Source organism: Pezoporus flaviventris, unplaced genomic scaffold, assembly GCF_033815535.1.
Source record: "Pezoporus flaviventris isolate CSIRO_AGI_PZ_B2104156 unplaced genomic scaffold, CSIRO_AGI_Pfla_v1 ptg000097l, whole genome shotgun sequence".
Taxonomy (NCBI): Eukaryota; Metazoa; Chordata; class Aves; order Psittaciformes; family Psittacidae; genus Pezoporus; species Pezoporus flaviventris.
Window position 1 is genome coordinate 1,867,717 of NW_026892645.1, and position 17,321 is coordinate 1,885,037.

At 53.4% G+C, this 17,321-nt stretch overlaps 1 protein-coding gene across 17 annotated transcripts in view; it reads right to left on the reverse strand.

The window, feature by feature from the left end:
- KCNT1 (potassium sodium-activated channel subfamily T member 1) overlaps nt 1-17,321 on the reverse strand; it is a 75,977-nt gene that overhangs the window by 21,652 nt on the left and 37,004 nt on the right. For 13 of the 17 annotated variants that reach the window (XM_061477076.1, XM_061477074.1, XM_061477070.1 and 10 more), the window contains 2 exons: nt 2,006-2,085; nt 907-1,006 (listed from right to left, as the gene is read on the reverse strand). In XM_061477076.1, coding sequence (XP_061333060.1) covers nt 907-1,006; nt 2,006-2,085 — 180 coding nt within the window. Of the gene's footprint in view, nt 1-906; nt 1,007-2,005; nt 2,086-8,856; nt 9,021-17,321 lie in introns of all 17 variants that reach the window. The other 4 variants (XM_061477081.1, XM_061477083.1, XM_061477072.1 and 1 more) reach the window with 2 other exon arrangements.

The window sequence follows — 17,321 nt, forward strand, 5'->3', positions numbered from 1 at the left end:
CTATAAGAGAAAGGCAAAGGAAGGGAAAGCAGTCAGTGAAGGGGAGGAAGGAGCAAGCGTGCTGGTGTTGAATCCCCAAGGCTCATGGGGTGCCCTGGCTGCTGTGTCCTGATGCAGGGAGAGACCCCAAAGAACACTCCCATGGATTCAAACACACACTGGTCCCTACAGCAGAGGCTGTAGCATTCCCTCTGGCCAGCCCCTATTTTGCCATGCCCCTTAAGAAAGGGAACTTTCCCAAACAACATCTGTGCTCAACTGTTCAGGGATGTGCATCTCTGTCATGCTTAAACCTCACAGGTTTGAAGCCACGTTTGGAGCACGAGGATGTACTTGGTAGCTCTGCAACCATTGCAAAGAGAAGGTTAACTTGCTAATTCTCCTCGCTCTTAGAAAACCCCCACTTTGTATGTGGGCTAAACAAAGCAAGGACACATTAAAAATAGGTTTTCGCCGAAACCCAGAGCAAAGCTGCTGTATGTAATCATTTGTCACCTCAGGGATTTAAATGGCACAACGTATTCCTTTCCCAAACACTTAAATGGGATTTAGCAGAAGTGTCTTCAAGGGCATCAGCATTCAGAAAACACTTCCATGGCGATGCACTGAAGTCATGAGCCATTGCCTGTGTCTGAAGGCCACGGTGCAGCCCTGAGCATCAGAACCAAACAGCATCGGAAACGAACATCACCCTGAATTTTCCCCCCAGCTCTTTGCTGTGCAGGGCCAGCAGACACCCACATTTGAGCAGGGAGCAAAGCCTCCAGACCAGCAAGTTTGCTAAAGTACCAATTGAAACAGAGTGAGGAAAGCCCCCCCTTGTGCATCTTCACACCCGCTGTAAGCACCGCATCCACTCTCACCGCTGCATGCACTGGGGAGCCCAGTGGCATCACTGGCACTCACCAGCCTATGCCCTCCTCCGGGTTGTCGAGCAGGACACGGACAATGTACAGGAGGCAGGTGAGCAGCTTCAGGGAGAAGTTGAAGAGCCGGATCCTCAGACCTGCGGCAGGCAGAGCACAGCATGGGCCAGGCAGCACAACCCAGGCACCCCACAGCACAGCCCCACGCACCACAGGACCCCACTGAGCCCAGGGTAGCACGCAAACCTTGCTCGTGCTTTGCATCATACCCAGTGTCAGACAGGAGACCAACATAGCCATAAATAACCATGAGTCAGCTCCTTGCTGACCCCAATAGATGTGAGACACAAATGAGGAGTTGCTGGACTGTATCCCCCTCATTAGCAAGCATCCATTAAAAAGCATCAGACAGCAGGGCCAGGGCCCCACTCTGCTCCCGGCTTGCGTGAGGGATGGCGAGCAAAAGCTGCTGCTTTATCCACAATCCATCTGCAGCCGGTTCATCGGGTTGTTACTCAAATTACAAGTGAGAAATTCATCACATTTTCATTAAAAACTTCCCCGTGGGCACCCCGTTGCGCTGCGCTCCAGCTCTCTACGAAGGCGGCGGGATGCAGGGCGGAAAGGAGAATGTGAATTTATAAACTGAGGAGCAGACTCCCTCCAGACAGCTAATGACAGCTCGGAGGAAGGCAATAACAACACCATTAGTCAAGCGGAGGCTAATCTGCAGCGAGTGGGTAACTCACAGCCTGCCTCGGCTGCCCCATAGCCACTGACCTCCCTGCGGGTGCCAGGACGTCATTGGCATCACGATGGGGATGCGTGCTCCCTGACCCCCTCCCAGGCAGCTCTCAACACCCATCCTGCTCCTGGCAAGTTGTCCCAGCTGGATTCCACGCTGTGGTTGGCTCCAGTGCACAAAGGTGGCAATCAGCATCCCTGGGCAACCGCATCCCCCCAAACCAAGTTGGCCAACACCCAACAGAGAGGCCAACAGGCGCTCAGGACACCCGGGTTAACAGCCACCAGCAGATGGCAATGGCTTCTCATCCCGCAGGGACAGAGCCTGGCTCTCCCAGCTGGGGCAGGGTTTGGTTTCTCCCGGCAGAGGCTCACTGCACACACGGAGCACTCACTGGATCGCTGGTTTTTGATGAAGAAGAGCTTCAGCCGCTCCTTGAAGGTGTTTTCATTCACATAGAACTCGACCTGCACCCTGTGGGGAAAGCACCAGAGCAGGATGTCAGTGGGGTGGGCAGGTTGGACCCGGCGCCCCCCAGGAGCCCCATCTCCCCATCCCAGCTGAGTGACCCCTACCCCCAGAGAAGCCCACAGCAGATCCCAGGCTCCACAGTACCAAATCACTGCCACCACCAGCCATGAACACCAAGACGTGGTGCATCAATGACTACTAGGGATGCAGATGTGATTCATGGGGCCAGGTCTTCTTTGGGTTGAGGGCTTGGCTTTCATTCACATGCAACCAGCTGACATCAGACTTGCAGACTTCTCCCTTCCCACGTGCTTTACGGCATTCAAAGCCTCTCAGAAAAGTGGAGCAGTCTCCCCAGCAATGTTCAACCTGCTCCAAGCCCCTGTGGCTGCACCAGACCAGGAACCAGTGAGGGCGATGTCCCTGGTACACCCATGCCCTGGCTCTGCCCAGGTGGGAGCAGCGTTCAGCACTGAAGCTGTTAAACAACAAATCTGATCTAAAAGGAGAAAAAAAAACCCCACTCTTTGTTGCTAAGAAACCACATTTGGCCATTCCAGAAAAACCCAGGAGCTGACAACCAACTCCAAACGTCACTTGGCATTGGGAGCTGCTGGTGACTTGTGGCACAGGGACAAGGCACCACGGTGAGAACCAGACACTGGGGCACTGGACAGAAACCAGCAGAGAGGAGCCACAGGCGAAGCTGGACATGGCTCATCCACCACTGTGACCTTCTTCATCCTCAGCTGCTCCAGTCTCCATCACTGACACCCATCCGCTTCCCTCGTGCTGGTCCCCACATGCCGGGTGGATGCTCACGGATGGGGAAGGCCTCACCAAGTCTGTGGGTTCCTCCCAACGGATCACAGCAGGGTCTGGGATCAAGCATACCCAGATTAATGGTGTGCAGGCCAACCTGGTCCTGCTCAGCTCACCTGCCACCTCCTCTCCTATTACTTTACAAACGCCCTAGGCAAACTCACTTGTTCATCCTAGTCAGGGTTATAAATTACACTCCTGCCTGCTAAGTGCAGGCAGAAAGGGAATGTTTCCTCATGTCTCAGCTTCAGACTCTGAGCAAGACGAAGTCTGCTCATTACTGTTACAGCTGATAATGGAGTTAAGTGCAATATAAATTAGCCACTATTTCCCCTATTTCACTGTATTCAACAACTCTCTTAAGTAAGTGCTACTATTATTACTATGTTTTCAACTGCTTGGAAGAGGTCATCAAGATCTCATTAATCAGGCCTATTACCAAGCCAAGGCACAGACCAGTGTGAGCAAATTCACAGTGACAGTCATTAAACCTAGCACCCCCTTTCATTTCTCCTGTGCAAGCCCCCTGCACACACGGTGCTGGCTCCAGCCAAGCGTGCTGCCTGGCACATGCCACCGGATGGGGATGTGTTGGGAAGCAGCTGCTACTCGCTCTGACAGCAGAGGGATAAGCAGGTATTTACTGTGTATGCATGAGGAGCTGCAGACTGGGAAGGGGTTTTAGGACACCCTCATCGCTCCAGGGACCCAGGTCCTGGTACCCACCGGTGCCCGCTGGCATGTCACAGCCAAGCTGACAGCTCGTGGGGACACCGACTGGGGTGTGAAAAGCACGGCACATGCTTGAGAGCTCCTCAGAGCTTCTTGTGGAGTCCCTTATCTGGTGGTAAAGTCAGACTTGATCTGAAGAGCCTGGACTTCAGCATCTGCCTAATGCTGCTGGGGCAGCACAGCCTGGAGCAGGTACAGCCTGAGGGGGGGGTGATGCAGACCCATCTCTGGCTCTGGAGCTGCTGCGGGCAGAGCCCAGGGGCTCTACCTTGTCTCCATCAACAGTGCTGGAGAGGAAGGAAAGCAGGAGCCTTACCAGGGAAGCAAACACTGCATGTCCTCCACAGACCTGTGCCCTGCCTGGGACCCTTGGCAGGATGTCACCCACCGAGCAGCTCCGTACCACAGGTGACAATAACCAATGGGGCACTCACCAACCTCTCTTAAGACATTTGGCATCTGTGCTGGTCACGATGCCAAGGGGAAGGATGCCCAGGTAAAGCTGGCAGCCCTCAGCAAACCCCCAGCAGGACATTGCACAGCATCCGGTGAAGAAAATGCTTCACACAAATGCACCTGTGGCAGCAGCAGCAGCTGTGGGGCTTCCCCAAGAACACGCCTCACCCCAAACATCCCTGGCAGCCCCACAAACGGGAGCTGAGCCTGCATCTCCCCTGGAGCCCTGATGCTCGCGAGGACCAGACAGCACAAGGGGTCTTTGCATGGAACCCAGCGCCCGCTCACCAGCCAGTCTTGCTGGCACAAGAAGGGAGCAGGGAGGAGGTGAGCAACCACAGGCCCTGCCACAGGAACCACAGGCACTGAGGAGTGAAGCAGGAGGATTTATGAGCGCTGGCTCAGCCAGCACGATGCCTGAGGAGCAAGCAGCCATAATTGCAGAGCGTCATAAGCACAGCTTTAACACACAGTAAAACTAGTAATTTCCAAAGCCGGGTTTGGTAAATGATTTATCTGAGCCAGGGCATAAATCAGCTGCCCCAGCTTCTCCCAGCACTGCACACACAAGCTCACTGCTCCTTCTCCTTATTAAAAATGTCCAGAAATGCTGAGAACTGGCCGTCAGCTCCGTCATGAGCTCTGGGCACCCCATTCATCAGAGTCCCTGAGGATTAAATGCATTGAGGAGAGGGAGACTTGAGGGAGCATGCTTCCTCTCCCAGACATTCGCCTCCGTATCAAAGGAACAAACAGCGATATAAATCTCTGTCGCCAGACAGATGGTTTGCTGATCTGGAGCGCCGCAGCCCACCTCGAGACTATGAATATAAACACTGATGGATAAAAGAACTGAATGATTAGAAGAGATCTAACTTTTTATGACAAAGCAGCCCACGTATTCATCCATCTTAATGGCTGCAGGAAGAAGAAACATTTGGAAGGCAACTGAAGCAGGTCATGGGGAGGGGGAAGGGGGTGTTTATCAGTGCAAAGAGATGAAGGAACAAGGGAAAGTAGGAAGAACATGTTCCTGTGCAGACAACCTGCCCTTGCTGCTAAGTGGGCTGAGCCCCTGGACCTGAATGGGTGCCCACAGCCATGGCCCCACCACTGCCCTGCTGTGGGTGACCATCCCAGAGGGCTTCTGTGTACAGGAGGAGGGAGCGCAGAGCAAAGGCACAGCATGGTTGGCTTAACCTGGTGCACCCGCTCTGCAGGCACCAGGTTAAGCCAACACCCCAGAGCTGAATGAGTGATGGCTTTTACCAGGCAGCAGCAACCACCCAAAAGTATCAAAGCTGCTCTATTTCCAGCTGAGGGAAGGAGATGATATCATCTAAAACATACCCTTTAATTTCGTTGTCAAGAAACTAACTTCAAAAGAAAATCAAAACCAAGCTAAACTCCGACTGTGTTATCACCCTAAAGCACACACCCCGACAGGCTCTGCCTTCAGAGCAGCTCAGACAAGCTGGTCCATTCAAGTTGTCCCCTCCCTGCTGCCAGGGCTGAGCATCCCTCCTGAGAGCAGAGCATCCCTTCTGAGAGCAGAGCATCCTTTCTGAGAGCAGAGCATCCCTTCTGAGAGCAGAGCATCCCTCCCAGTGGCTGAGCATCCCTCCTGACACCCGGGCAGTGTGGAGTCAGCCCAGCCCAGGCAGCACCAAGGGGCACAGGCAGCAGCAGGCTCTGCAGGAAGGCAGCAGTTATCACCCCACTCCCCCTGCTTCACGTTGGCTGACCCCCCCCCCCCAGGCCATGCAGATAATCATCACAGTACAAGTCTAGTTACAAGCCCTCTGCTTGGAAGTGTAATTACCGCTATTATGCGCTTCATAACGCCCGAGCAATTTCATCTTTCCTCTGTTATTTATTGTACTTTTTAAATCTAGGATTAGCGGCAATTTGTTGTAAGATGATGAGATCCAAAAAAAGGACAGAATAGTTTGCTCAGAAAAGTGCAGGATGCAGGACCAGGATGAGCACAAGACAAGAAAAATCTTGGCAGCTCTCTGCAGCTCCAGTCCTTGTTCTCACACTCTGGCTGGGTGGGAAATGCTGTTCTTGTCCCAGGAAATTTCTCAAGAAACTTCACCATGTAGTGAGATGTAAAAAAAAACTGCTGAGATATTTTTTTGGGGGGGAAAAACACCAAAAAAACCACCCCAAGAAACCAAAAATAACCCCAGAAATCTCTGCAATCTGGTGGGTGCCATCACCCACCCCTGCCAAGGCAGCGCAGCCTCAAGTGAGATCCCGCTTCATCCCACCGCTCCAGCTCAGCCCAGAGGACAGCTCTGCATGCTCCATGCAAAACCACACGGATCACATACATAAGGAATGTGGCTGTGCCCAAGTCTGGGATTAAAGAGATGGCCTGGGGGGTTCATCAGGGATGGGCTGTGGGTACCAGACGCAGCTTGAGGCTCAGACACCTGCTGGTGACAAGCACACAAGCTACCCATGCAGATCTCCAGCAGCTGCCAACCCTCCCGACCTCCTTCAGAGATGCTCTTTGCTTTTTTCCACCTTTTCTTAATGGCAGTTTTCTACCTTTTCTAATGGTAACAAGCAAGAGGGATGACACCGAGCGAGCTTTGTGTACTGAACACCACCTCCGGGATCTATGCGTTTACCATCCTCAACCTACGCAGAGGATGGGGGGCAGCTACAGCTCTTCCCACCGGAGCTCCCAGCTCACCGGTGCGATGAGCTGCTCCCGGTGCCTGTTTGGAGATGGGAAGTGGGAACAGCTGTACGGCTGTGAGCGTACAGCAAGCCCAGGTGCCTGCCAAAGTGAAAACAGGGAACAGGCTGCCCCCACGCTCAATAAGCGGTAATTGAACAATTACTCAAAGGAGGAGGGTTGTGGGTTTCAGCAAGGCTCTACCGGCTCGGCGCTGGTGAGCGTGCAAGAAAGGGCTTCAAAACTGCACAGGGCTGCACAGCTCCAGCGGGACATGTCCTGCGCATCCCCACTGTCCCTGCATCCCCCCGGTGCACCGTGCGGGACCAGCCACAACAGGGGCTCTGATAATCCCCATACATCGTGGAAGCATTGAGCCCCAGGGTGCTCAGCAGGTTCCACATCGGCCTCTCACGGGCACCACTGCAGCCCTGCAGGATCCAGCCTCCTGGTCAGGCTGCCCTGGTGACCCATCCAGACTGATGGAACACTCAAGCCACAGCCCACACAGAGGCAGGGATGAGTTTGCTGGGCTGCTCGGGCTCTGGGCAGAGCACATGCTGAGGCACAAACGTTTAGCAACTTGAGACCCACACCGATGGATACCCTGCACTGGGAACCAGGCTGCTGTGGCACGTGTTGCCCCAGGGCCCGCTCAGAAACTTGTTTCTTTTACTGTGGGAATACATGGAGGGAAAAAAGCCTTTCCTGCTTTATTATGGAGTGATTCTTGCCCGAAGAAAGGAGCGATAACCACTCTGCAGCAAATTAAACACAGTGGGATGCAGGTAATGTCATCCTGGCTCCAGCACTAACACTGCAGTTTGATGTTTTGGGGATGAAAAGCAAGCTCCAAGCAGCCACTTCTGGAAAACCTCTGCCCAAGACCACGCTTGGCTTCACACAAGGGCTCTGCTGAGCTGGGACCCAGACACAGACTGCAGGAAAGGCTTCATGAATCTGTACTGATAGAAAAGAAATCTGCCGCTGGACTTCTTTTTCCTATCTTATTAGGGAGGATATTGCACTGGAAATGGGATTTTTATCAATTCCTTATTCCCTGGAGGCAGCAATAATCCCTCTCCAACCGCATGCAGCGGGTACAGAGCTCATTTTCAGGCACCAAACAAAGCACTGGAGGTACCACGGGCTGAACATCTCTCCATGCAAATGCCCTCAATAGCTAAGAGCAAGTGGTGGAGATGCACAGCAGGGCCAGCAGCACAGCAATGGCCCAGCGGCCCCCTGCGCTCCCAAAAACACAGGTTTGGCTCTGGGATGAAGCAGGACACGCGGCTCCATCCCAGGCTGGGAGCCCTGGCTCAGGGCTTCAGTAAAGAAGATTCCAACCCAGGAAGAGAAGCAGCAATGGTTTAAACACACTGCTTTGTTTGGTTTAGTTGTTTTGCAACATTGGAGATTGAAACTCACGAGTCTGCTCCTATGATTGCTTCTACTGATGAATGTCGATTGTTTAATTAGGGTCTGTGCACGGAGCTCATCGTTAATGGGTAATCACCAATTTGCTGCCAAGGATATCACTTCTTCCCCAAGAAACCTGCGTGTCTGAGCGCACAGCCCTCCCCAGGGTGGGAACCATTGCTCTTTCAGAAGGGTTTGCTGGTGCCATGCACAGCTCCTTGGTGCCAAGACCAGTGAAGGAGGAATCTCATGCTCATCAGCTCCCTGAAAAGCAGAACAATCTATGACCAATTTAAAGCGAAGGCCGACCACCAGTCTTGGCAGCAGATACTGCCCACAGTAGAATCACAGAATTGTCTGGGTTGGAAGGGACCTCAAAGGTCATCTAGTCCAACCCTGATGGGGACACCTTCAACTGCACCAGGCTGCTCCGAACCACGTCCAGCCTGGCCTGGAATGTCTCATCTACCAACACCTGGCTCACCGGACACCATGCACGCATGCACCACACGAACACCCCAGGCTGGAAGAGGTTTTCACTCTCTGGAGAACACAGGTGGCTTTTCCCTGATGGAAGAGTGCCGGCGGTGCCACAGCAGCCCTCATCCCCTCCCCACAACCGCGGTGCAGGGCAACGCGTGCGGTGCACTTACTGTGAGAAGGAGGAATCCACGCTGAAGTCCTCGGCGTGAGGCCTACGGAGCGAGAGCATCACAGGAGGTGAGGGAACGTACAGCTGCCAGGCAGGAACACAGGGAATGCCAGCGCCGAAGGGACAAGCGACCGCCCGAGTGCTCGGCCAGGGGTCGATCCGTGCCTGGGATGTGTCCCCACTGAGGTCCCAGTGATGCTTTGCCTCTTTACGGCCTCAGCTCCGTGGATAAAAACACTTTTTATGCCTTTTTTCCTCTCTGTGTTTCTTTTAATGGGCCTCACACTCTGCATCGCTGCTCTGTCTCAAATCAGTGTCACACTTTGTACAGAGAAATCAGATCTGGAAAGATGCTGGCTGGGGTGTTTTTAGGAACCTAACATTGTGTGTCTCCTACGCACACCTTCACAGAGCTGGTTCTACAGACACAGGTGAGCACCAGAGAAGGGATAACGAAATAAGAGAATAGAAAGGAATGATGAGGGTAACACGGGGGGTCACAGCAGGGGGAGGAAGAAGAACAGAGAGATGTACAAGAGCAGTGGGAGGGGAAGGGGCTGTGCTCGTGTACTGTACATCCCACAGGCACACAGACACACAGCCGCACAGTGCTATGGAACAAAGCAATTGCAGCTGCGAAGGAAAAACATCTGTTTGCACAAATGATGTTCTCTTCAAGACAATCCATCCCCATCGATGACCATGGTCCCCATCACTGCTGGTGTCAGCTGGGACTGCCCGAGTCCTGAGCCCATCCCTGCCTCCCAGCGCCCAGCAGCGCCGTGCTCTCTCCTGTCCTTATTTAACTTGAGTCAGGGTAAATGAGACATACAATCAAAGCACAGGGGTCAGCTGCAGCACAGGAAGGCTTTCTCTTTTATTTTCCTTTGTGCTTTACGAGTCCACAGCACTCCAGCATAGCTCAAGCTAAATAAAGGCAATAAATTCACATTTCAATTAAACCACGAGTCCAAAGGAAAGCTAATTCATCCCTCAGCTGCCAGGCACACACACCAGCCTCCCCGTGACATGATTTACTTTGCAACTACTCTTCTTTTATTATCTGAGAAAGCTGCAGGGAGGAGCTCATCGCCCCGGAGCTGAAACGCCTGCAGAGAGCACAGGCTGTGCCTGTGGAGCCGCCATCCCAGGGGACACCATCAGCAGGTTCCCCCTAGCATCAGACCCAGGAGACCTGTGGGAGATGATGCTCAATTTGGGAGAGATGCTGGGGCCTTGAGGGAGGGAGCTGGTGAGGGACGAGGAGGTGCTTCTGTCCAGACAAGAGGCTCCAATGCAGCCCAAGAGGCTTCTCTGCCACCAAGGAGCCAAAGTGCTCCTTCAAGCAGCCCAGCACCCCTGGTGCTGCTCACCCAGCCTTGCCCACAAATAATCCACTTGCAAAAAGAAAGCCATTGACCTCCCATCTTCACAGAATCATGGTATCAGCTAGTTCAACCCTGTGCCATGGGCAGGGACACCTTTCACTAGAGCAGGTTGCTCCAAGCCCCATCCAACCTGGCCTTAATGTATGGGAAAAAAGCTCAAACTAGGTTTATTAATAAAACCTAGCTTTTCTGAAGGAGGTTGAGTCCTCCAATCACTTCCCCCCTGCCCTGCTGGTTGTTACCTTGCTTGTGCACCCATCACGGAGCAGTAAGGCAGGTCATACCCCCGTGGTCTCTGTGCCAACATCCCACTGACAGCAAGCCCCGGGTGGGTCCATCACCCTCAGAGCAGCCCTAGCATTTATTGATGACAAAGAACCCAGGCTTCCTCCAGCTGCAAACCAGAGGCAAGCGCAGCCCCGGGAAGGAGCTCGCCAGCCCAGCCTCCCTCCTGCCAAATTGGATTATCCCACATTAGCAGCAGGGGCCGCGCAAGCCCCTCCACTCGTGTTTCATTCCGCACAGGAGCTTTTAGTGCCTTGCAGAGGTGTTTATGGGAAAGAAACAGCAAATTATTTGATTCTCTGCTAATACACTGCCAGCTGGCAGCCAGGAGCACTGCACAAACAAGGGCTTATTTTGGCTGCAGCTCCCCAAGGTGGAAGAACGCTCCTGAAAACCAACCAGCAACGGCACATTTAATCACACACTCACAAAAAGGCACCATGAGTAAAAGGGACTTCAAAGTGGTGGGCAGACCATAAACCTCACCAACAGCGGCTTTGGCCACTCTGTGCTATGGTTGAAGTACATGTGATAAAAAGCTGCTCTTGGCTTCCGAATGAATGAGCTGATCGGAGGGGGAAGAAGCAACCCTGAGATGCTGCACTGAAGCCTCTCCTTCTCCCCACCAGGCACCCAAATTCTCATAAACACTCTGATTGCTGAGAAAATGAGACATTTCTTTGAAGAAAGCTAAAAATCACCCCAAATCTCACCTAAAAACAGCTGCTTTCCTGGCAACAAAAACTTTGTAGAAGTGCAAGCCTGAGCAGCACTGCCAACCCCAGCTCCAGAGGGGCTGCACAAGCATCCTCCCTTCAGTGCTCCTCATCAGCTCCACCCCAGCCTTTGTGCACTTGTCTGCAGTGTCACTTACCTGGCAGTTACTCCAGCTTTCCTGCTAGAGAGGATTAGCACAACGGCACGAACCCTTTTGTGCACAGTCTCCCTTGGAAGGAAAGAGCAGATTTACAATACACAGAATTAAAGCTATTTAACCGAGCCACAGAGGTTACGCTGGCTTTTAATATCTTTGAGATAATCTACTTAAAATTCACTTTCTTATTTCATCCAGATCTGCTTCCCTGAGCATCCCTGTGCAGATGAACCTCAACTCATCTCATTCCTCCCATGGGAGATAAAGACACCACAGGCACTGAGCCCGACCTTAGCTCCTGTCCAGAGTCCATGGTCTGGGAGAGAAGTGCTGCACCTGGACCTCTAACCATTAAACCAAGACACTGAGCTCCTGACTGGCACCCCAGATGTACCAGGGTGCTGTGGGATCTGAGTGGCATTTATCCCATCTGCCTCAGGTAGATAATTTGAGGTTAAATACCGTCCCTGTGGTTCACAGACTGGTTTGGGTTGGAAGGGTCCTTAAAGCTCATCCAGCTCCAACCCCTGACACGGGCAGGGACCCCTTCCACTGGAGCAGCTTGCTCCAAGCTCCTGTGTCCAACCTGGCCTTGAACACTGCCAGGAATGGGGCAGCCACAGCTTCTCTGGGCCTTTCAAGTGCTCCAAGATGCTCAGATGGAGAAGGGAGCAGCAAAGCACAGCAGCAGCTCAAGCTGAGCTCACAGAGATCTGCTCCCTCCCAGTGAACTCCCTGCCAGCTCCGCGCCCTCACTGCTCTCTCCTGCCTTTTCTGGGAGGTATTTTGGCAAATGAAAGGTATTAAAAATTCACATCTGGTCCTGCAGTTCCCATTCAATTTACAGCCATCATTTCCAAGACAAGAAAAGAAATAACCCTTCACTAAAAGCCCCTGGGAGTTACAGAGGCACAAGTAATGACCTGCCCAACACCACACTTGGCTTCAGGCTGCTTAAGGACCACTTGCAAGTCTCAGAGGCATTTTGAGACCCAGGGCTAATGGGCACTAGTTCTGATGGCTCTCTCCTGCATCCCAGAGGATAGAGCCCTCAAATTCAGTACCCTTTAGCCTCCAGTCTCGAAACACCTCCAAGAGAGGGGCAAGGCAGGGGGTTAAAAAGAACTGAGCAATGTAATTGCTTGGGAAGGGTACCCAAAGCAGCATTCATCCTCTAAGACAGGAGACGCACCACGGTTCCTACCATATTGACAGTGAGAAACTCATCCCCCCAAAATAGCCTGATGTGAGAAGGACAGATGGGAGGAGATGAAAAAAGAAAGCAAAGAGGGGGAGAGGAGGAACGAGCAAGAGGAAGGGGAAAGGGAGACGAAGATGCACGCGTCCTGCTTGCATACATGAGGCTGCCCATCTCCCTGCACGGAGCAGGGATGACCCCAGGGATGGGGCTCCAGCTCCAAGCAGCCCCAGTCTGGAGGAAGCCCATAAAAGCCCCCGACTGCTCCAGCACACACTGAAGCTGAAGAGGAGCCACACGAACAAACCCTCCCACCAGTGGCACCGGAGATGCCGCGCAGGCAGGCAGCGTGCAGGCAGGCGAGCGCGGCTGCCTCCTCCCCAGCAGGCAGCACATCAAGGTGATGTGAATCACAGAGGCGGTTTTCCTTGGCATTCCTCTGCAAAATCTACATCACAACGGATATAAAGTTTAGAAACAAACAAGGCACGGTGCCAAACCCCAGCACTTCCCGCTGCAGCACACGCACAGCCCAGTGCCCGGCAGCTCCCGACGCTGCCTGCCATTGCCTTCCAGCAAGTTTGGGCTCTCCCAGAGGAGTAGGTGCTGCCAAGGCTGGGCACAGGGCTCCTGGGCAGGAAGGCCCTGCAGATGCTGAGGCTGGTCTAAGGCATCTCCCTGCCTTTCCTAATGAGCTCAATGAGTCCCTGCGGTGCTGAGCCTTGCAGAGGAAGCATGAGCTTGGAGATAGGGCTGCAAGACCCCCCTGTGCCACAGCCCCACATCACCCAGTGCCTGGTGGCAGCATCCTGCTCTTAGAGCAACAGAAAAACCTTCACCAGGGGAGGAGGAAGGGGCTAATCCCCATGGCCTGATGGGACCTGATGGAAATGAGCGATCTAAAATAGAGCAAAAGCCCAAATCTGTGTTTTGAGTGCAGGAATCCTTAGCTTAGGTGCTTCGTCTGCATATCAGCACCTATATAGGGCACTGAGACTTTCAGCAGTGCTGGCATCTCACCAGCAGCCGTGGGAGGAGCCTTCAGGCTTCCAAAACTCAGCCTGTTCCCCTCAGGAGGCTGCTACGGTGCTGCCAGCTTGGGGATGCAAACACGTTCTGCCAAAGGGTGCCTGGGGACAGGGATTTGAGGGATGGGGACCACACATACAGGACCAGCCACTGAAATGCATCCAAAACCTGCAGGAGGGAGCTCAGAGCTGAGCCCGGGCTGGGACATGGTGATGTGGGTCTTGTCCCCGTGCAGAGGAGTGGGCACAAAACGGGGAGGATGAGCAGAGCTCAGGGGTCCAGCACAGATCCCGGACAAGCACAGAGAGACAGCCAGGCTCAAGCCCCCATGCTGCAGCCTGGGATGGAATCGTTGGCTGTGTTTATGAAGGGCTCTGTTTAGTGCAAAGGACTCCTGCTGTCAGCTTGCTGTGCTGGCAGCCGGCAGCTGGGATCATTTCCTGTTCATCAGGATCAAGCAAGGCGCTTGCATATTGCCCTTATAATGGATGCAGCAGTGGAGCACCCTGCCTGGTTTTTGCAGTGGTCCTACACTGGAAACACGGCCAGCCTCACACAGCAGCACTCACTGCTACTTGGGAAAGAAATACCCATGTTAAAAGGTGTGTGAGCACTAACACCTCCCTCTCTTCGAGCTGTACAACGGTGACTGGAAGAACAACCTAAGGAAATTACACCCAAGACTGCAAGAACAGGCGATGCTCAATGAGCACCTTTCAATGGGGATGCTGGGCACGGCCCTGCAGCAGGCTGGGTGGCCGGATCCCAGCTCTAAGGGCAGCCCACAGTTCAGTTACTGCTGGTGAAAGGCGCAGAGATGCCATGCTCCAGCCTGGGCAACCACCACAGAGCATCAACACCCTGTCAGCAAACCTGATGTGGATTCAACGCTCTCCATACAGAGATTCCCATCACCAGAAACACATCCCTGTGAGGGGCTCGCAGCCCAGCCTGATGGAAAGTGGATCAAGGCCAAAGCACTCTGTAAGTGAAACCCTCTGCACCATGTGGGCTCTCTGTCAAGTCTTCTCCATGAAGGCTTAGGCAGGGACCCTGCCTGCAGTGATGCTCGTTCCTGCCTGCACCAGGGGCACACGGCAGCCCTGCCTTAACTCTGACACAGACGGTCCCAGCACAGAGAGGTGCAGAGACCCTCCCATAACCAAACCAATACCCCCAGGTGTCAGCACCTCTGCTGTAAACCCTCCGCAGGCAGCCAAGAGCAGCAGCAGAAGAATGGAGGCTGGACCGTGCGTGTTGGCAGGCGCAGGGGAAGTCCCTGCCACAGCGTTCCTCCTCCACGAAAGCCGAAGTGGCAAAGCAGCTTATGCTGCTCACTGCAAAGAGAGGCATCTCCTAGAGCTCTTTGCTGGACAAAACCTCTGCTAAAGAAATGATAAGAAGAAAAAAGAAGTTAGCTCCTGATTGTCCCCCCCCCCGGGGGAGGATTCAGCAGCACAGCTTAGCAGTGGTTCAGCAGCAAGGGGAGCTGCACCCAGGCACTTGTCGCTGTGGAGAGACCATCACTGGGAAAGCTGGCTGCAAGGCCAGACTGGTTATAATGGTTTCAATGGCCACACTGGACCTTTCTGCTGCTTGTGTGCAGGTGTTGGGTGATGAGAGCATATTTAGCAGGACCTTGGCTGCCTTCCGGGGGAACAATCATCACCAGAAACTGCATTTTCAGACACATTCGGGTGATTCCTCACTCCCTCGAGTGTTTTACTTCCAAGAAACATTGCATTAGGCTCGCCCCAGCAGAGTGCTGCTATTTGTCACCGAGAGGCTCCAGGCACCTTGTTTGGCTATAACACGGCTGAAGCAAAGTCCCATTTATTCCTGCCAAAAATACCTCAACCTAAGAGACGAGGCAAGGCTGCGGGAGGTGGGAATGTGCAGCCTGAAGGAGAGAAAGGAAGGGATTAATTGCTGCCCTTGGCTACCTGACGGGTGAGGTGTAGTCAGCCTCCTCTCGGATGCATGCAGGAAAAGGACAAGAGGGAACAGTAAAAGGAAAACAGGTACAAGATGAAGGGAACCATCATTCATCCTGAGAGTGATCAAGCCCTGAAGCAGAGAAGCTGCGACATCTCCAGCCTGGGAGATGCTCAAACCTCAGAAGGGCTGGTCCTGAGCCAGCGGAGCCAGCTTTAAAGTTAGTCCAGCTTTGGGGTCAGATCAGAGCCCTCCCGAGGTCCTCTCCAACCCCAGCTCTTCTGCAATGCTCATTTCCTGCCCCAAACCTCACAGTTCAGGTTTCGGCCGTCGGAACTCAGCAAACGCGACTCAAAGAGACAAGGGTGAAACATGAGGCAGAGGGGGGACACACAGCACTGCCAGCCCCTCGCCCTCCCAGGGTCTAGGGCAGTGCTTCAACATACATTACAGCATACACTGTTTGTAATCCCTTCAGAGTATCAGTGTGCCCCGGCACAGGCAGTGGACACGGTTTCCTCCACTTCCAGCAGAGCTGCATCAACAGGACACGATTATCTTGTAAAAATGTTTGTGTTTTTAAACCCGCATCTCCTGCATTACAGAGAGATCATCACCCCCCATGAAACGGGATCCAAACACATATTTACATGTGCTCGTGCCTGCCAGCAGCTTCCTCCCAAACCCAGGGCCGCCCGATGGAGAGCCCAGCGCAGCACTTGGCTGCTCTGTGAGTCTGGTCCCTATCGAATTCCAGCGCCCCAGCACAAGCCCTACAGGACCAACCTGCTTCAGGAAGAGCCCATTCGGGAAGGACTCAACCTTTCATGGCTTGCACCAGCCCCATGATTGCTGTGTGCCAGGGCAGTTGTGGTACCCAGGCAGGAGGTCTGATGGTAGAGCCTGCCCTCCCCGGGATGCTGCCCTGGTTGCATCCCCTTCTCAGAGCAGCCCCTGATGTACAGAAGTAGCTCCGAGCACCTTCAATGGGAGCCAGTTCTACGTGAGCAGACAGGGCTGGTCCCACCCTGCCCACAGCTCTCTACCCACAGGAAAATGCCCCCAGGGGCAGCCCTGAACTCCCCTTTTTTGCCTCCAAAAGTGGAATAATACATGGCTGTGAAGTGGTTTCTCTTCAGAGAACTCAAATCCTTTCCTTCTGTTTTGACTGAGAACCCCTAAAAACTTTGAGATGCTGCAATGACTAAGAGGCAGAGTAGGGAGATAAATAAAGTAAGTGAGAATAAACTTCACTGGCTTCAGTCATCGAGAGAATTCATTTGCATCCCTGAGAACATCCTGTATCTCAGCATCTTCTTCCACCATCACCTGGCAATTTCACTCCCAACTCCCAGTGACAATTGTTGCTGCTAACTTGATAACGTCACTTCTGTCTGGCTTTGGAGGAGACGAAGCATCTCAAGCACTATTCATCATTTCCTAAGCAATCTTCCTGCCTTTGTTGCTTGCATATGCAGTGAAAGAGAAGTGCACAGATCTTAGTCTTAATTGCCAAGTCAATTGTTGGGAAGCGGCACACGGAGCACGAGGAAAGCCTGGCAGTCGGGAATTCAGGCACTGCCAGTGCCTCTGCCCACTGCCAGAGCAGTGTAAAAGTGCTTCATCAACCCCTCTACCTCTCAGACTGCAGCACAACGCTTGAGATCCCAATGAAACCCAGGGAATTGGGTTATTTTATGAAGCCCGGAGGCATCCTGGAGTGCTCTGCACACTTGGCATGCTGACAAGAGTCCACT